The sequence below is a fragment of the Capra hircus genome, chromosome 19 (genome assembly GCF_001704415.2).
Source record: "Capra hircus breed San Clemente chromosome 19, ASM170441v1, whole genome shotgun sequence".
NCBI classification, from domain to species: Eukaryota; Metazoa; Chordata; class Mammalia; order Artiodactyla; family Bovidae; genus Capra; species Capra hircus.
In genome coordinates, this window is record NC_030826.1 from 21,481,891 (window position 1) to 21,499,686 (window position 17,796).

General features: G+C 48.4%; 1 protein-coding gene across 1 annotated transcript in view; it reads left to right on the top strand.

Annotated features, from left to right (window-relative positions):
- ABR (active BCR-related) overlaps window positions 3,693-17,796 on the top strand; it is a 188,535-nt gene continuing 174,431 nt past the window's right edge. Inside the window, exon 1 of the mRNA XM_018064362.1 lies at window positions 3,693-4,900. Coding sequence (XP_017919851.1) covers window positions 3,844-4,900 — 1,057 coding nt within the window. The 5' untranslated portion in view covers window positions 3,693-3,843. The remainder of the gene's footprint in view (window positions 4,901-17,796) is intronic.

The window sequence follows — 17,796 nt, forward strand, 5'->3', positions numbered from 1 at the left end:
AGCACACCAGGCTTATCTATCCTTCACCATCTCCCAGAGTTTGCTCAAACTCATGTTTAGTAAGTCAGCAATGCCATCCAACCATCTCATCCTCTGTTGCCCCCTTCTCCTCTTGCCCTTAATCTTTCCCAGCATCAGGGTCTTTTCCAGTGAGTCGGCTCTTGGCATCAGGTGGCCAAATTATTGGAGCTTCAGCTTCAGCGTCAGTCCTTCCAATGAATATTCAGGGCTGATTTCCTTTAGGATGGACTGGTTAGATCTCCTTGCAGTCCAGGGGACTCTCAAGAGTCTTCACCAGCACCACAGTTCAAAAGCATCAGTTCTTCAGCACTCAGCCTTCTTTATGGTCCAACTCTCACATCCATACATGGCTACTGGAAAAACCATAGCTTTGACTAGACGGACCTTTGTTGGCAAAGCGATGTCTCTGCTTTTTAATACGCTGTCTAGATTTGTTACAGCTTTCCTTCCAAGGAACAAGCATCTTTTTAAATTTCATAGCTACAGTCACCGGTGGCAGTAATTTTGGAGCTCAAGAAAATGAAGTCTGTCACTGTTTCCATTTTTTCCCCATCTATTTGCCATGAAGTGATTGGATTGGATGCCATCATCTTAACAGAGGCCAAGATACTTGTGAACTCTGCTTGATGGAAAACCCCTGCACTGGCTGGCTGTGTCCAGTGCTTCAGTCCCTCCCAGTGGACAAAGATAGTGGTGGCCTCAAGAAGGTAGGGACAGTGTCTTCAAAGCATGAAACAAAGGTGGGAGAAAAAGCAGCAGCTTGAGGGACTAGGTGAAGCACTGAGAAATCACAGGAGCTGGACACTCAACTCATGTATTTGAAAACATATCCATTTCCCCATGACAATCGGTCACAAAGACAAATAGTAATGAGTCATACCAGTGACACACCAAATTTAAAAAAAGAAGAAAGAAAGAAAAAGGAAGAAGGGATGTTGGAAACCTGAGTAAGCACAGACTTTGTCCAGGAAGGAAATGCCAGAGTTGAGAAGTCTCAGTGGGAAGCACATTAACTCCCAGCCTGGAGTGATTCACAATTGGAGTAGGAATTGCAAGGTGAGAATCCAGTCATCTGCCTGTTCATTCATTCATTCATTTCATTCAACAATTATCAGCTATCTCTCAATCACGCTCTGCAAGAAGCAGCAAGAATACACACGTGGAAAAGACACAATCCCTGACCTTGAGAGCAGCTGTGAAAGAAAGGGAAACAAAGATGTCACTGATAATTGCCATAAAGTGGAGCAAGGGCAAAAAGATAAAGACTTGTATAAGATGAAGTGTGTGACACAAAGAGGAGGGAGAGGGACCAGAAAAGGTTTCTCAGAGATAGAGCCGTATCTTAAAGGAGAGTTGGCGTCCCCCAGGCAGCAGGTAGTTGTGCCTGTGTGGAGGGACAGGAATTCTAAGGAAGAGGAAAACGGTACATTTAAGAACACGATGTCTTTGGCACTTCCCTGGTGGTCCAGTGCCTTCCAATGCAGGGGCCCCCAGGTTCGATCCCTATTTGGAACCCTAAGAGCAACAGTGGGGCAACTAAGCCCGAGTGCCACAAATAGAAGTCCATGTGCTGCAAGTGAAGATCCCACGTGTTGCAACTAAGACCTCACACAGCCAAAAATAAAGTAAATAAATTAAAAAAAAAAAAAGAACAAGATGTCTTTGGGGACAGCATAGAGTTGATAAAGCTAAAGCCTACAAGGAAGGCAGAGAGGTGGGTAGAGACCAAAACTGGGAAGATCTCCTTTGTGGGAGAGGAGTCTGGACTGCATCCATCCTGGAGGTGTGAGGAGCCACGGAGTGGGGGTGGGGAAGGGTTTGAACAGAAGAGTGATACTATCTCGTTTGTGGTTGCATGCCTGCTCGTTTGCTTTGGTCAGGTCCAACTCTTGTGACCCCACGGACTATAGCCCACCAGGCTAATCTGTCCATGGGATTCTCCAAGCAAGAATATTGGACTAGATTGCCATGCCCTCCTCCAGGGGCTCTTCCCCATCCAGGGATCGAACCCTGGTCTCCTGCTTTGCAGGCGGATTCTTTATTGCTGACCCACCAGGGAAGCCCCATTTGTGGTTAAGAAATATCTTTCTGATACCTTTCCATTAACCAGCCTTAAGGGACAGCCTGAAAGGGATTGAAAGGTGGGAGAAGGATGGTCTGTTCAGATGGTTTATATGAGCAGCCAGTGGCGAGAACTTGGAGAGGAGGGGTCACTGAGTTTAACTCCAGTCGCCAAAGGGCACTGTGGCCAGGAAGAATTCCTAGCTGCCAAGTCACTTAAGCCTCCTACAGGATCAAATTCCTCATCCTTAAAATGAAGAAAATGTGAGTCACCAACAAGGTCCTCCCTTGCAGAGAGTATGGGACAGTTGATCAGGCCCTCTCTCCGCAGACAGTGGGACCTCACCAAGGACCCTGAGAAGGGGTGCAGCCAGGTGTGAAGAGGTGGTGAGGCGGAAGCCCTCCCTCCGCCCCAAACCCAGTGTCCGTCCAGCCCCCGGTCCCCAGCTCCTTTCTTTTTCTCTTCAGAGGAATTGTTGAGGCCACAAAGAGGAAGCAAAGTGGAGGGTCCTCTTAGACGCCCAGGTCAGCGTCTAAGCCCCTGCCAGCCCTGGTTTGATTGAGTCACAAGGAGTCACACGGGCGTATCCTCAGCTTTGAAGCCACAGGGGCCTCTAAGCAGAGCCACTTGGAGCTGTCATCCTTGCCCGTGTCTCCCCTGAAAAGCTCTAGTGAACAGTGGACAGAAAGCTTTAATGGATCTCAAACACACACACAGTCTCATCCCCAGTTTTGGATTAAGGAGCTCTGTGATTTTGGACATGTTAATTGTGTGTGTGTGTGCTTAGTCGCTCAGTCGTGTCCGACTCCTTGCGACCCCATGGACTGTAGCCCACCAAGCTCCTCTGTCCATGGGGATTCTCTAGGCAAGAATGCTGGAGTGGGTTGCCATGACCTCTCCAGGGGATCTTCCCAACTCAGGGATCGAACCCAAGTCTCCCTCATTGGAGGCGTATTCTTTATCGTCTGAAGCTCAACGCCCTCAATAAATTCCGGGGGGCGGGGGGGGGACAACCCGGCCGGTTCGCCGACGGCTCCCTTGGACACCTGCCCTCGCCGCATGGCCACATAGCCTTTCCCGCACCTTTTCCTTCTCGGTCCCAGGCGCCGCCCTGACCCAGACAGGCGAGACTGCGGAGGGCCTGCGGAGGTTGGCTGCGGCCCAGGGCGCCCCCGCGCGCTCCCTCCCCGCCGCTCGCCTCCTCGGCCGCGCGGCCCTGCGCTCAGGAGCGGAGAGCCTGTGCGGTCTGCGCCGGCGGCGGCGGGAGCTGCGCAGCGGGACTGGCCGGGAAGGTGCGAGTCGGGCCCACGGAGGCCGCCTTCAGGGTGGGCAGCTCCGCAGGCCCGCTCCGCCCGGCGCTCTCGCAGCCTCCCAGCTGCCCCCGCCGCCCAGAGGCGCCCGCGAGGCTCCGCCCCCGCCGCGGCTCTCCAGACGTCGGAGCCCGGGGGCCGCCGGGCACGGAGCCCGGGCCGCAGACCGCGGGCTCCTCTCGTCCTGCCCCCGGGGGCGGACCCAGGGCCCCGGGGCCCCCGCCTCCGCCGCCGCCGGTGGCAGCTGACGTCAGGGAGGCGAAACCCAGAAGAAGAAAAAGGCTCGAGGGCGGAAGGGGAAAAAAACTTTATCATTATTTTTTCCCTTATTTTCTATCTGGAGCAGAAGTGAAGAGCAGGCGACTGCGTCAGCGCGGAGAGAGCCGGGCGCGACCCCAACCCGCTGCGCGCGGAGGCGCTGGGCCCCGGAGGCCCGAAGGGGCGCCCGGCATGTGGGACCCCCAGGACTTTGAGCGCCACTGGCGGGCCGAGTTCCCTGGGGAGGAGGTGCCCGTTATGCAGCTGGACTCGGTGCTGGACATGGAACGCGAGCTGGAGCGCAGCAAACTCAAACTGAAGTGGCTGCAACAGGTGCTGGTCGAGGAGAAGTTCAAAGCCGTCTACCTGCAGGCGGCCCTGGAGAAGCGGGACTTCGGCTGCGGGCGCCGGGAGGGCGGACTCGGCGACTGCGGGGGGGCCTCCGCGGAGGAGCCGGCGCCGGCCCGACCGGAGCGGGAGCCGCCGCCGCGGCCGCAGCGCCAGGAGGAGGGCGCAGCGGGCGGCGGTGATGGAGACCCCCGGAGCCCCTCGCTCCCCGACCCGGCGGTGGCCGCCAAGACCGAGAGTCCGCCCTACGCGTGCCTGGACCTTCCCACGTGGCCCGGGGCGGCGGGGGCCGGGGGCGCGGTGCGCAGCCTGACCGCCGCCATCCACCAGCAGCTCCTGCAGCCTCGCCTCCTCTTCAGGCCCCGGGAGGACTGCGCGCCCCGCGGCCACCATGGCACGGCTCCCAGCGCCGGGAGAGAAGAGCGGTCCGCCGGGCTCCGCGCGGGGCGGGGCTCGGAGGAGGGCGAGGCGGACGCCGCCTCGGGCGCGGACGATGGGGGCGACAGCAGTGACCACGATTTCGAGATGGTGGATCTGAACGAGAAATTCGCCCTCAGCCAGTTGCTTGTGGCCCCTTGCCGGCCAGGGACCTGCGATGAGGCCGAAAAGCCGGCGCGGGCATACGGTTCCCATCGCTGGATGCACCTGATCCTCGGGGGCCGGCGGCAGGTGCGCGGGAGTCGGGACCTGGAGCAACTGGAGGCAGAGGCCAAGGACGGGCGGGGCTCGCCCCCAGCGGCAGAGGAGCCCCCCCGGCGTCGGGCTCGCGAGCACCTCCCCCAGTGGCGGCGCAAGAGGTTCCTAGGGCTGCCCGAGCGGGACTCGCCCAGCCACAGCTCGCCCGAGAGGGGCAGTGACTGCAGCCGCAACAGCTCCGACCACGAGGACGGCTCCTTTGCAGGTAGGCGCACCGCTGTGTGCATCCTCGCCTCTTGTATCCTGTATCTTGAATCCCCCACCCCTTCCTGGCACACCCAGATGGTCCTGTTTGGCCTCAGGCGCCTGAGCAGAAGGGAGATAAGATTTATGTGTTTACCTTGAAGGCACTTGTAGAACTTAAAAAAAAAAAAAAAGATGGTGCAAAGTGGATTTCGGTTGGGCGAGTTTAAGAAAATAAACATTACGACGATGACAGGGGATGAAAAGATTAAGCCCTCGACCACACCGTGGGAGGAATCTATCGCTTGGGACCTCAGCCTTTCTACTTCATCGCAGCATCACCGCCACCCCCACGTCCAACTCATCCTCGCAGGTCGGCTAGGTACCCCGGCGCCACAACTGAGGATATCCTTCCCTGCACAGACTCCAGCGGTTCCCATTTCCCCAGATTCCTCGATATGGAAGTCTCAAACTTCCACTTAATATTCTGAACGGCTCTCGCATCTTCTCCAGCCTATAGCTTGTGTTCTGGCCAAAATGAAGGAAGCTCTCACGGTGGGAGAGGTCCATTACCCTCACCACCCCCTTCCTTTGCTGACGTCCTCTTCCTAGAAGGCAGCGTCTGGTCTGTGAGCTTCCTAGGAGCCTGAGTGGGAAGGGGAGGGCTTAGAATCATAGAGTTTTTGAGCTGGCTGAATGGCCAGAGATCATCATGCCTACAGCCGGGCCTTCATTTGATAAAGGAGGAAACCTAAGCTCAGAAAGATTAAGTGCTTGTTGGAGCCAGCTGGGACCTCCCCTGGGGCCTCTTGTCATTTTCTTGTTTCTCTTCATATCTGCCCTCCTTTCTGAGGACAGGACCTGGGCTTAGCCATCTTGTGGTGGAATCCCCTTTCAGTGGTCATCATGGTGCCTTGCATATCAGTTCAGTTCAGTGGCTCCTGTCTCTTTGCGACTCCATGAATCACCGCACACCAGGCCTCCTTGTCCATCACGAACTCCCAGAGTTTACCCAAACTCATGTCCATTGAGTCGGTGATGCCATCCAGCCATCTCATCCTCTGTCGTCCCCTTCTCCTCCTGCCCCCAATCCCTCCCAGCATCAGGGTCTTTTGCTCAATACCTATTTATTGAATAAATGGATGATTGCATTGAATTGAATGCAGTCTTCTGGCCACCCAGCTCCCCACAGGTCAGGAATGATAAAGGGGCCCAAGAGGAAAAGACAGATAGGAATGTGGGCTGTCCTGTGACCAACCCTCTGTTGCCCCAGGGACTGTCAGAGTCTCCTCAGCCATAGGGAAAGCATAAACTGTCCTCTGGTTGGGTCAAGCCAGGAACTTAAGATGTTTTCCCTGTTCAGTGAAGGATTAAAAAAAAAGGAAATCACTGATGCTGGGATTCTTCCAAAATCTCCATTATTAGATCTTATCTGGGTGAGCTTGCATTTGAATGAAAAACTGTCCACTTTGCTAAAAGCACATTTGGAAGGGCCATCAAGTCATCCGTTGTGATCAATTACGCTTATTCATTAGCAGAGATTGGCTGCTTCTCCCATAGGCAATGCTTTTGCTGCCCATGCTAGTAACATTTTTATGTGCCCCCTTTAACTTAGAGTCTGAAGATTTCATTCTAGTGCCAAGTTCCCAATGCCCTCCATAGAGACTACCCAAGGGGCCCCGGGCCGCTTTAGAGCTGGCTGCAATCCCATCTCGCCCCGGACCCACATCAGTCACTCTGCCAGGTGTGCCTGATGAACTGCTTTTCCCCCAGGAAGTGGTTTGATTTCTGTGCTCTCCTCTGTCCTTAAGGGCACTCTAGCACATAGACCACCTTGATTCAGATTGGGAACTAATTCCCTCTGCCCTAACAATTTACAAGAGATGGTCTCTCTGGGTGGACCAATGATAAAAAAAAAAAATTTCCCTTCCTCTGAACTGAGGACTCCAGCCAGGGCACATGTCTGGCACTCGTGGCATTGGCCTATGGTGCCTGGGCTGGTTTTCAGGCTCCATTCCAGGACCCTTCTGCAGGGCAGGCTTGTGTAGGGAGCCCTTGGAAAGCTGCGTGTGGGGCCCCTGCCTCCTGTCTCCCAAACCCCCTCAGTGAGGAGGCGAATAGAGGTGGACATGCATATTCATACAGGCATGCAGCACATCCATGCACACCTATAACAGGTACACACACGTGCACAGAGTCTAGGCAGAAGAGCCTTCAGACATACAGAGGGTGCTGGAGTGGAGAGGTTAGAGGACAGGCTTTTCCAGCTGTGGGTGACAGCCAGCCCACTGGAATCAGCGTGATGGGGAGAGAAAGCGTCATAGGCCTTCTCTGGCTGCCTGCCCTTGGCCTTCCCTGCTTCACTTCTCTCCATAGCTCTTGCCAAATTACCACCTCAGAGGCTACAATTTTGCACGTGGATCTTATTCATTCTCTCTCTCGTGTAAAATGCAAGCTCCAAAGGGCAAGGATTTTTATCTTTAATCCACTGACATAGCCCCAAAGCCTAAGAGTGTCTAGCACATACTAGGTGCTCCATAAATATTTGTTAAGTGATAGTTTTTTTTTTAATGGAATGGAATAGAATGGAAAATCAGAGTGCATTGCGCACAGTAATGGTGAGTAGTAGTCTGCCTTAAAACTTTGTTTGGTTCTGTATACTTGTGAATGTATACTGGGTGCTGATGTAGAATGTATTTCATGCTAAGGGCTGGGTCTAAAGATTTGAAAATGCTGATAAAGACCATGGGCTCTGAAGCTAGACTGCTTGTATGACTTTGGGAGAAGTTGTTTGAATTTTCTGTGTTTGGTTTTCTCTTCAGTTAAATGGGACTAATAAACACAGATGACATCATACCGTTGATATGAAGAATAAATGGGATATCATTTCTAGAGGGCTTTGAACAGGGCTTGGCAATAATAAGTACCCATAGTGTTAACAAACTACAACTAACTACAGCTCTGGGTCATTTTCTTTGAGTCAGTGCTTCAGAGCTTTCCACTCTCAGATCATTCTGGATCACAGGTGGTTTGTGTTTTTGTGTTTTTTTTTTTTTTCCTAGCCAGGCTCTGACTCTTTCTAGAACCTTCCAGAAACAGGGCAGGATCCAGGGCAGGGTGGTGATCTTGGCTTATGAGGCTCTCTGGCTGGATTGGCCCTTAAGCTCCTCCCTCTCCACCAGGAATCATGCCCATTGTCACTATTCAGAGAGCCTCACCCCATCGGGTTTTATTGCACAATTCAGGCTTTGCCTTCCTCTCAGAGTTTCAAGGAGGGAGAGCACATGAGACCTCACATAAAAAGGCCCAAAGGCAGAAGACGTGCCTTCCTCCTTAGAAAAGGGTCGTTTTCTCTTAGCTGAGGGGCAGACCCCCATACCAAGACACATTTGAGTTTGTTCTACACATAATAGACAAATCAGGGTTTGAGTTAGAATTCCAGTTCTTCTCTCTTTATTTTTTAAAAGTGTTTATTTATTTGGCTGCCACAGGTCTTAGTTGCAGTGCATGGCAAAGTGGATTCTTACCCCCTGGACCATCAGGGAAATCCCTAGAATCCCAGTTCTTTTAGTATCTTCCAGTTAGCATCTTATTGCCCTGTTGGTACTGAGGCCGACGGCATGAATGAAAGTGGTGATGCGAATGGGGTGGGGGTGGGGGCTGCAGAGCTAGAATCAGCCGTGTTGGGTCACATGTGCTGTGAAGATAGATCCATGTGTGTGCCCAGGCTCAGCCCCGCAGCAGGTGTGAGGCCGTGAATGAGCTGCTGGCCTTTCTACATCTCAGTCTCTATTAACAGAAATAACAAGAATAGCTAACGCTTCCTGAGGGCTTCCTTTGTGCCCTTTCCTGTTCTAAGCATTTTACACATGTTAACTCATGTATACCACACACCAGTTTCATAAGACAGGCCCTATTACTGTTTCCATTTTATGTATGAGAAGCATGAGGCTCAGAGGGCTTAAATAAATCTGCCCAAGGTTACCCAGCTTGGGTACCCTGGTAACCCACAAGGTTACCCTAAGTGGCACTTAGGATTTGAATGCACGCAGTCTGACTTGCACGTCTGTGCCTTTAAACACCAAGCTATACTGCCTCCAATGACAGCACTTACATCTCAGGGTAGTTATGAAAATGACATACAGTAAAATACTTGAAGAGTTGACTTTATTCACACACTGACCTTTAAATGCGTATGTGTGTATATATGTGTGCTCATTATTATTGTTTTGTCACTGAAGTCCCCAACAGATCCCAGTTCATCTGCTGAGGTTAACTGTGAGGGCTGCCGCTTGCCCATGGGACTCCTTATGGACTTGGCCTCACAGGTGAGCAGTCTGCCTGCTGGATTTTAGGTCTCCCCGCCTCAGCTGGGAGCTCTTGGGCTGCCAACAACTGCCCAGCCACGTGTGGAGGCTCTGATATTTTTCACTTTCATGTTGGCATGCTTCTGTATCACCCCTGCTATCTGTCGCCCTGGGTGACATGTCCTTCTTCAAAGTTTATGTGTCCCTTCTGTAGACTATGGTGTCCCCTCTGCCGCACGTGGACCAAAGTGCCCTCTCCCAGCAAAAGCCCATATCAGGCATCCTTTTGACTGGCAGCACCATTCATCTGGTATTCTGATTGTCGTTCAGATGACAAAGTAAATATCATTAAGATTTTAAATTGGTAGCCTTTTTTTTTTTTGCTTGCATTAAACTTGGTTTAGTGGAGGACAAACAGTCTTATTTTTGCTGGCCCTCAAAAATCCTTTGTTCATTCACTCATCCATTCCACTCGACAAGGATTTATCTGGGTTTTGCTTTGTACCAGGTCTGTGTTAAGGGTCAAGACTGCAAAAATCGGTGACCTACCCTCAAGGTTCTTGTTGGCCTTTTTGCTTCTAGGGTAGAAACTTTTTTGCTTCTTCTTTTTAGATAAAAGAACAACTTTTCAGCAGGTGTGAAGTGTGTGTGAAGTCGCTCAGTCACGTCCAGCTCTTTGCGACCCCATGGACTGTAGCCTACCAGGCTCCTCTGTCCATGGGATTATCCTGAAATGAGTGACTAAGTAAGGACTGTCATTTAGAACCTCAGTGACATGCAAGGGCCTCAAATAAGAAAGGATCTTAGATTTGGTCTGAGAGTCTTCCTGTGCCTCCCCAGGCAGATGAGGATCCTCGAACCCTAAAAGTAATAACCTCAGGGTCACACGGTCATGACCCTCAAGCAGGGTCTAGGAGCCAGATCGGGGCTCTTTCCATTGTAGCCGATGGTCTTTTCTTTTTTGGAATTTTAAGCCAAGAACGCTTAAGATGTGAGTCCTGTCAAAATCATAGTAACAGGCGCAGCAGACTCTCATTTAACCTCATTTAGTGGGTGGAACGGAGAAGGCAATGGCACCCCACTCCAGTACTCTTGCCTGGAAAATCCCATGGACGGAGGAGCCTGGAAGGCTGCAGTCCATGGGGTCACTGAGGGTCGGACACAACTGAGCAACTTCACTTTCACTTTCTACTTTCATGCATTGGAGAAGGAAATGGCAACCCACTCTAGTGTTCTTGCCTGGAGAATCCCAGGGACGGGAGAGCCTGGTGGGCTGCCGTCTATGGGGTCGCACAGAGTGGGACACAACTGAAGTGACTTAGCAGCAGTAGCAGCAGCAGTGGGTGGAAGTTATTCTTCCCACTCTGTAGATGATATGCGGAGGCTGGGAGAGGTGAAGACATTTACCCAACCTCAAACAGCTTGTGGTGGAGACAGCATGGAACTTGGGTCAGTCTTACAAAGCTGACACTTTCTAGCTTCCAATATGTAAGGCTTTCCTGGGCCTGCTGTAGATTTCCAGATTTCTCTACTTGGGAGGCCCTGGCATCACATTCTGCCAGGCTACCAAGAGGGACTTGTTATTCTTAACCTTCATGGGAAATATATTTCCTACTAGGTACTCACGTTACCTAGTTTATTTGTAACCTGATGGGTTATTTTCTCTCTTCCCGTTAGTGACTGAGATTTTTGCTTCAGGAAGAATTCTTGTGTTCAGTGGCTGTGTCTGAATGTCTTAACTCAAAATTTTCAGCCTTGGATGTGATAAAGTAATTTCCCCCCCTATTCCCTGTTGTGGAGAGATATTAAAAAAACTGTTACAGATACAGGAGCTGGTAGCTGGCTACAGTTCATTTGTAACCGAAGTGACATGGACGGCATCACTGTTTGCTTGGTTTTCTAATGCATGTTCCACCATCTTAGCACTGTCTACACTTCATGAACACCAGCCAACCAGGCAGATGTGGGTGAGCTTGTTAACGATGTCTTCCTCCTCTACAAGTAGTAAGAGCCCTCAAGCCTGAAAACTTTTCCATTCCTCTGATCTGTTTTTCTTCTGATGAAGAGTCTGTTCACAAAGCAGTTGGCTCTGTATTTAACTCTGGATCTTTGTGTATGTGTGTGTGTTGTTGTTTTTAATTAATTTATTTGGCTGAGTTGGTTCTTAATTGTAGCATGCAAGATCTTTTAGTTGCAGCATGTGGGATCTAGTATCCCTCTCAGGGATCGAACCCAGGGCCCCTGCACTAGGTGCTCAGAGTCTTAACCACTGGACCACCAGGGAAGTCTCTGGATCTTTGTGTTTTGAAGTCAGGATCGTCATACCTTTTCCTGGCTTTGAAAGAATGGTACAAACACTTTCCACATCTGAAGAATGGGCTGGATGTTGCCTAGCTTGCGGGGTTGTATGGCTTCCCTTGGACAAGTTACTGACTCTCTCTAAGCCCCAATTCCTTGTCTGCCAAATGGGGGTGATAATGATGAGACTATATGATACTCTTGTCATGAAGCTACAGTCAGATAATGTGTGTAGAGCCCGTAAGCACACAACAGGGCACATAAGTGTTTAATAAACCTTAGATGGTGTTACTGGTACTGTCTTAAGTCCAGGAATTTTCAGTCGGCTGACCCAGGCCACAGCTCACACTTATATTTCTTCATGGAACAAAATTCCCCAAGCCTCTTCATCTGCTTCTTTCTCTCCTTTCTTACCTTGCTCCAGGTCCAGTGATGTTTTGCTCCTTCAGAGGGAGCAAATCTGTGGTCCCTAACCCTTCCCCAGTCACGCCCTGTCTCCACTGCAAATCCGTCCTTTGTCTCCTCCTTACTTCCTGTTCTCTACCCTCTTGGCTTCAGCCCGTGCTCATTCTTGTCAGTGTCTTTTCCAACGCTTTCCTGGCATTTGAGATGCCCTCCCTCCTTCTCTTCCCCAGTTGTGAGTCCTTCCTTTAAGGCCTGGCCTTTTCTGTGGAAACTTGTATTAGTTAAGATATGGGTTTGCTGCATTCAACAAAAGCCCCAAAAAGCAAGATAGAGGTTTATTTATCTCTCATAAAAAGGAATTCTAGAGACAGACAGTCCAGGGAGAGAATGGCGAGCCTATAATTGTCAGGAATCTATGTTTCTTTTTGCTTTTCTGTTTCAAGTTTCCTCATGGTCCAAAATAGCTACTGGACATCCATCCATCACATTCTTGTTTCAGGCATGAATTAGAAGAAAGGGAGAAAGGACATAAGAATGAGTAGCAGCTGTTGGTCTGCCTTTTAAGGCACTTTCCTAGAAGCTTCTCTCAACAGGTTTAGATTTCACTAACCATCTCTAGCTACAAGGGAGGCTGGGAAATGTAGTATTTTATCTGGGCATATGGCCACCTCAAATAAAATAGGGTCTCTGTTGCAAGGAAAAATGGAAGAATTGATATTGAGTAGGCAACTAGCAGCTTCTGGCACAAGCCTTTTCCAAGTACTCCAACCCATCTTGTGGTTCTTAGAGTGAGCCCCATACTTACACAATTGTTTTATTATTGTGCCATCTATTGATTCATTGACCCAGTGAACAAATAACAACTGAACCACTGCTCTGTGCAAGGCACGATGCCTTTTATATGTTTACTGTGAAGTGTTGCTCTCAAACTAAGAGGTTAGCTGGCTCCTCGAAAGCAGGGATCATGGCTTATCCTTCTTTTTCTCCCTCACAACAGTATCTGTCTTTCACAAGGCTGGGTGCACAGCAGGTACTCGATGAGCTATTGTTTAGTCGCTAAGTCGTGTCCGACTCTTTGCCACCCCGTGAACTGTAGCCCGCCAGTCTCCTCTGTCCATGGGATTTCCCAGGCAAGAATACTGGAGTGGGTTGCCATTTCTTTCTCCGGGGGATCTTCCCTTGATAAGTAGCCGGTTGATTTTCTAAGAGTCACAAAGGAGAAGCTCAGTGGAGACTTAAATTCCAGCGTGGTACTGTGCCCGATGATTCTGGTTATGTAAGATTTGTTTGGGGTTCAGTCTGGTTTTGAGGAACCATAGCAAGAGTGGGACCTGGGTCACCTCTAAACATCAAGGCTGGGTGTTGTGGCCACACAAACTTGACCAGGTGTTGGGGTGGAGATGGCTATTTAGGAAACGATTCTGTTTGGATTCTAAACTAGAATTATAAGCAGAAATGTCTGTGCCTGATTGACTTTCTTTACCACGGCTCTGTCTGTGTAGCTGTTTTTCCATTGCGTGAATCGCTCCTGTTATTTCTGCACTGCAGAGCTGCAGAGTAAATCTGCAGTCTTTCTGCAGTGAGCAGAGCTTTGGTTCGTGTTCCTGTCTTCCAGTTTGATCCCTGCTCTTGTCTGCCTGAGATAAGACTGTCTGAAGGGAGGTTGCCTAGAGCTTATGTCACGTCTTGCGGCTGCTGCGAAAATGATTGTTTTAAAATTTTTATTGGCACTTAGGAAGAAAGAAACTAGAAGATATTTTGCTTCTACTACCTGCAAGGCACTGTGTTAGATGCTTAACCTATGTGATCACATTTAATATTCAGAACAGTCTACTCTTCTTTTCTCACTATAAAAGAGGCAATACTATTCTGTTTCGCAGTTGAGGAAACAGACCTGTTAACTAACAAGCCCAAGTTTGCTTAGGGCTAAGTGGTGGGATTGTTTACTCTCCCATCCGAATAATTAACTAATTAATTACTTTTATTGAGAGATAATTCACATGCCATAAAATTCACCTGTTTAAAGTGGACAGTCATGTTTTGTACTATATTCACCAGGTTGTGTAATTGTCACTCTATAATTCTAGACCATTTCCACCAGTCAAGTGGGACTGTTTTGAGTCCAGGCTTCTCCTACAACTGTGCTGTTTCCTCTTCTAATTTGCCACATGCTGTGATTTAAAATAGCTAGACTGGATTTGGGGGAACATCAGGGCTAGTTTGGGTGAGATATGTACATAAAAAGAGCATCGCCTGTTAAGTCGCTTTCTTTCCATTGTAGTCCTGGTGTCCCTTTGAATTGCTGCAGAATGGGGCTGGCTTTAATTTCTCTGGGCCCCATCCCTGCTTGTGGTGCATGATCTTGGAGCAGGGGCCAGAAAATCCCTCATTCCTGCCCTGGGGATGTGATTGACATGGTGAGAGGCACTCTTATACTGAACTGTATCTTATTTGTCTCTATAGCCCCAGAATGTCATAGTTCTTGACATATAGGAGGTACTTATCATGAATATGCAGAGGTTTATTCCATTACCTCTAATCTAAATCACTGCCATAACTTATCGTTCTGCCCTTAGCCTTTCTCCTCCAGCCCCAGATATCTTCTGCATAAAGACGAAGTGATTATTCTAGCCCCTAAATCGAATGAGATTAGACAGACTGAAGTGATCATACTAGCTGTCCTGGCCCTTTAAAAGACTTTCCCCCAAGTCCTACCTAGCAACTGCTACTTCCATGCTATTGGCCCACACTGAGTAGTATGGCCTGAGCTGCCAGGAGGCTTAGAGAATCAGGAATTTTCAGTCTTCAGCGTCTATAGTAAAGAACGTTAAGGGAGAAGGGGAACTGTGAGTGGCTTTTGGAAAACCAGTACACTGTTGGCCCCACAATCCTTGCCTGAACTTGCACATTCATTTGAACAGTTATAAAATGGATTAAAACGGTTTGCCTCTCTGTTCCCCTACTGGATTTCAAGTCCCTAAATTGTGTTCGTTAGAAGATGATCATTTTAGAAAATTCTAGTATTCCTGCCTCTAACACAATGCTGGCATATTGTATTTAATGAACAATAAGAGAAAGACTGTGGCTTCCTTGGTAGCTCAGTGATAAAGCATCCACCTGCCAGTGCAGGAGACACGAGTTCAATCCGTGAGCTGGGAAGATCCCCTGGGGAAGGAGATGGCAACCCACCCAGTATTCTTGCCGGGGAAATCCCACGGACAGAGGAGTTTGGTGGGCTACAGTCCATGGGATCGTAAAAGAGTTAGACATGACTTAGCAACTAAACAACAAGAGAAAGATTGTTTATTTTTCAAGTAAGAATTTCATGGACAGGCTATTGGGGTCTTTAGCATTTAACACCTTTTTCATTTTCTCTGCCTCTTCTTATTCTTTACCTCCCTTCTCCTCTTCGGTTTTTTGGATCAGTAAGACCAGTCGGTGACATGTTCTAGAACTTATGATTCTCAAGGGCTGTGTTGTGCTCTTTTTCCTGAAGCCATTTTCAAACATCACCATTTCAAACACGCCCCAGGGAGATTTTGAAATGTGCCCTCTGGCTTGCTACCATATCCACCCTACCTATCGAGAATTTGCCATTTTGCATCCCTCTTTCTGATAGAAGTGTGTTGTTTCTTGAAGGTGGTCAGTGCAATACTTCAAATCTGCCCAACTAGGCCTTCCCCAGCTAATGAAGATTTGTGCTTGTCATTAAGACCGTAAACTAAATATTTGGATTCTCCTTTGCTGTCTAGGAACATGGTAGGTAGGATTATGTTCTTGATTCCCTTCAAAATGAGTAGGACTGTTTGCCTAGTTCTAACCAGTGAGTTTGAATGGAAATGATGTGTGCAACCTCCAAACCAGAGCATTTAATGTTGGAGTGAGACCCTTCAGAGCACTCTTTTTCACTGGCTACTGCAATGTATGCTGTTCCAAACAGTAGCAATTCCATTATCCTGGGTCTTAGAAGGAGGGTAATACAGAGCAGAGCTCCTATTCAACTCTCAGTGGCCATGTCCTGGAGTGAGAAATAAACCATTGTTATCTTAAGCTGCTGAAATGTTTGGTGCTGTTTGTTACTGCAGCACTACCTCATTTATCTTGACTGATACAAACACCTCACTTATATTCATATAGAAGAATGGCTCCCTGAGCCTCAAAAATCAAAGTAATGTCCTGAAAATCTCCAAGTTCCCTTCTCACTGAGGCCAAGTGGTAACCATAGCTGTTTATGTATTTGAGAGGGTAGGTCTCAAAAATGTGAAAAACAATGTCAGATATGGCTGAACAGTTTCACCATTGTTTCATTCCGTGATTTGTGAGAAGGATTTATAAGACTCAGGCTTTCCTGATAGCTCAGTTAGTGAAGGATCCACCTGCAATGCAGGAGCCCTGGGTTTGATCCCTGGGTTGGGAAGATCCCCTGGAGAAGGGAAAGGCTACCCACTCCAGTATTCTGGCCTGGAGAATTAGGGTCACAAAGGGACACGACTGAGCGACTTTCACTTTCACTTTATAAGACTCAGTAGCAGACTGTACTCATGACTAAGATTTTTTTTACAGAGGATTCAGAGAAAAAGCAAGAAAAAAACATGTGTGCATCAACAGATTCCAGAGAGGTTCAGCACAGGCCTTTGATGTCCCTCCTTGTCTGAGGCCATGTTGGAATATTCTAACAGCAAACTGTTAATATAAAGATGTGTGGAATAGCTTCCCTCAAAGCAGTCTGTTTGAATCTCAAGGTTTGGATTTTTTTTTAACCATAAAGAATAGATTCAGTTCAGTTCAGTTCAGTCGCTCAGTCGTGTCCGACTCTTTGCGACCCCATGAATCGCAGCACACCAGGCCTCTCTGTCCATCACCAACTCCCAGAGTTCACTCAGACTCACGTCCATCGAATCAGTGATGCCATCCAGCCATCTCATCCTGGGTTGTCCCCTTCTCCTCCTGCCCCCAATCCCTCCCAGCATCAGAGTCTTTTGCAGTGAGTCAACTCTTCGCATGAGGTGGCCAAAGTACTGGAGTTTCAGCTTTAGCATCATTCCTTCCAAAGAAATCCCAGGGCTGATCTCTTTCAGAATGGACTGGTTGGATCTCCTTGCAGTCCAAGGGACTCTCAAGAGTCTTCTCCAACACCACAGTTCAAAAGCATCAATTCTTCAGTGCTCAGCCTTCCTCACAGTCCAACTCTCACATCCATACATGACCACAGGGAAAACGAGAGCCCTCTATGCAAATTATTTTATTTGATTGACAGAATAAAACAGTTTATGGTAATAATATTTTATCCTAGTATTTACTCAAATAAACAACCCAACTTTACACCTAGAGGAGTTAGAAAAAGAAGAACAAATGAAACCTGAAGTTAATGGAAGTAAAGAAATAATAAAGATCAGAAGAGCAATAAATGAAATATAGAATTAATTCTATATGGAATTAAATTGTAGAAGTAGAAAAGATCAACAAAACTAAGAGCAGATTCTTTGAAGAGATAAACAAAACTGATAAAGCTTTAGCCAGATTCATCAAAGGAAAAAGCAGACCCAAATAAGTAAAATCAGAAATGAAGACAGAGAAGTTACAGCCAATACCAGAGAAAATCTGAAGGATCACAAGAGGTTGTTGTGAATAATTATGCACTGTCAAAATGGAAAACTTGGAAGAAATGGATGAATTCCTAGAAACATACACTATCCATGACTGAATCAGGAAGAAATACAAAATATGAGCAGACCGCTACCTGTAAAGAAATTAAATCATGATTAAAAACAACAACAACAAAAAGCTCTCAATAAACAAAAGTCCAGAACCAGGAATCTTCATAGGTGAATTCTACCAAACATTTGAGGAATTGACATGTACCCTTCTCAAAGTAAGGGCTTCCCTGGTAGCTAAGCTGATAAAGAAT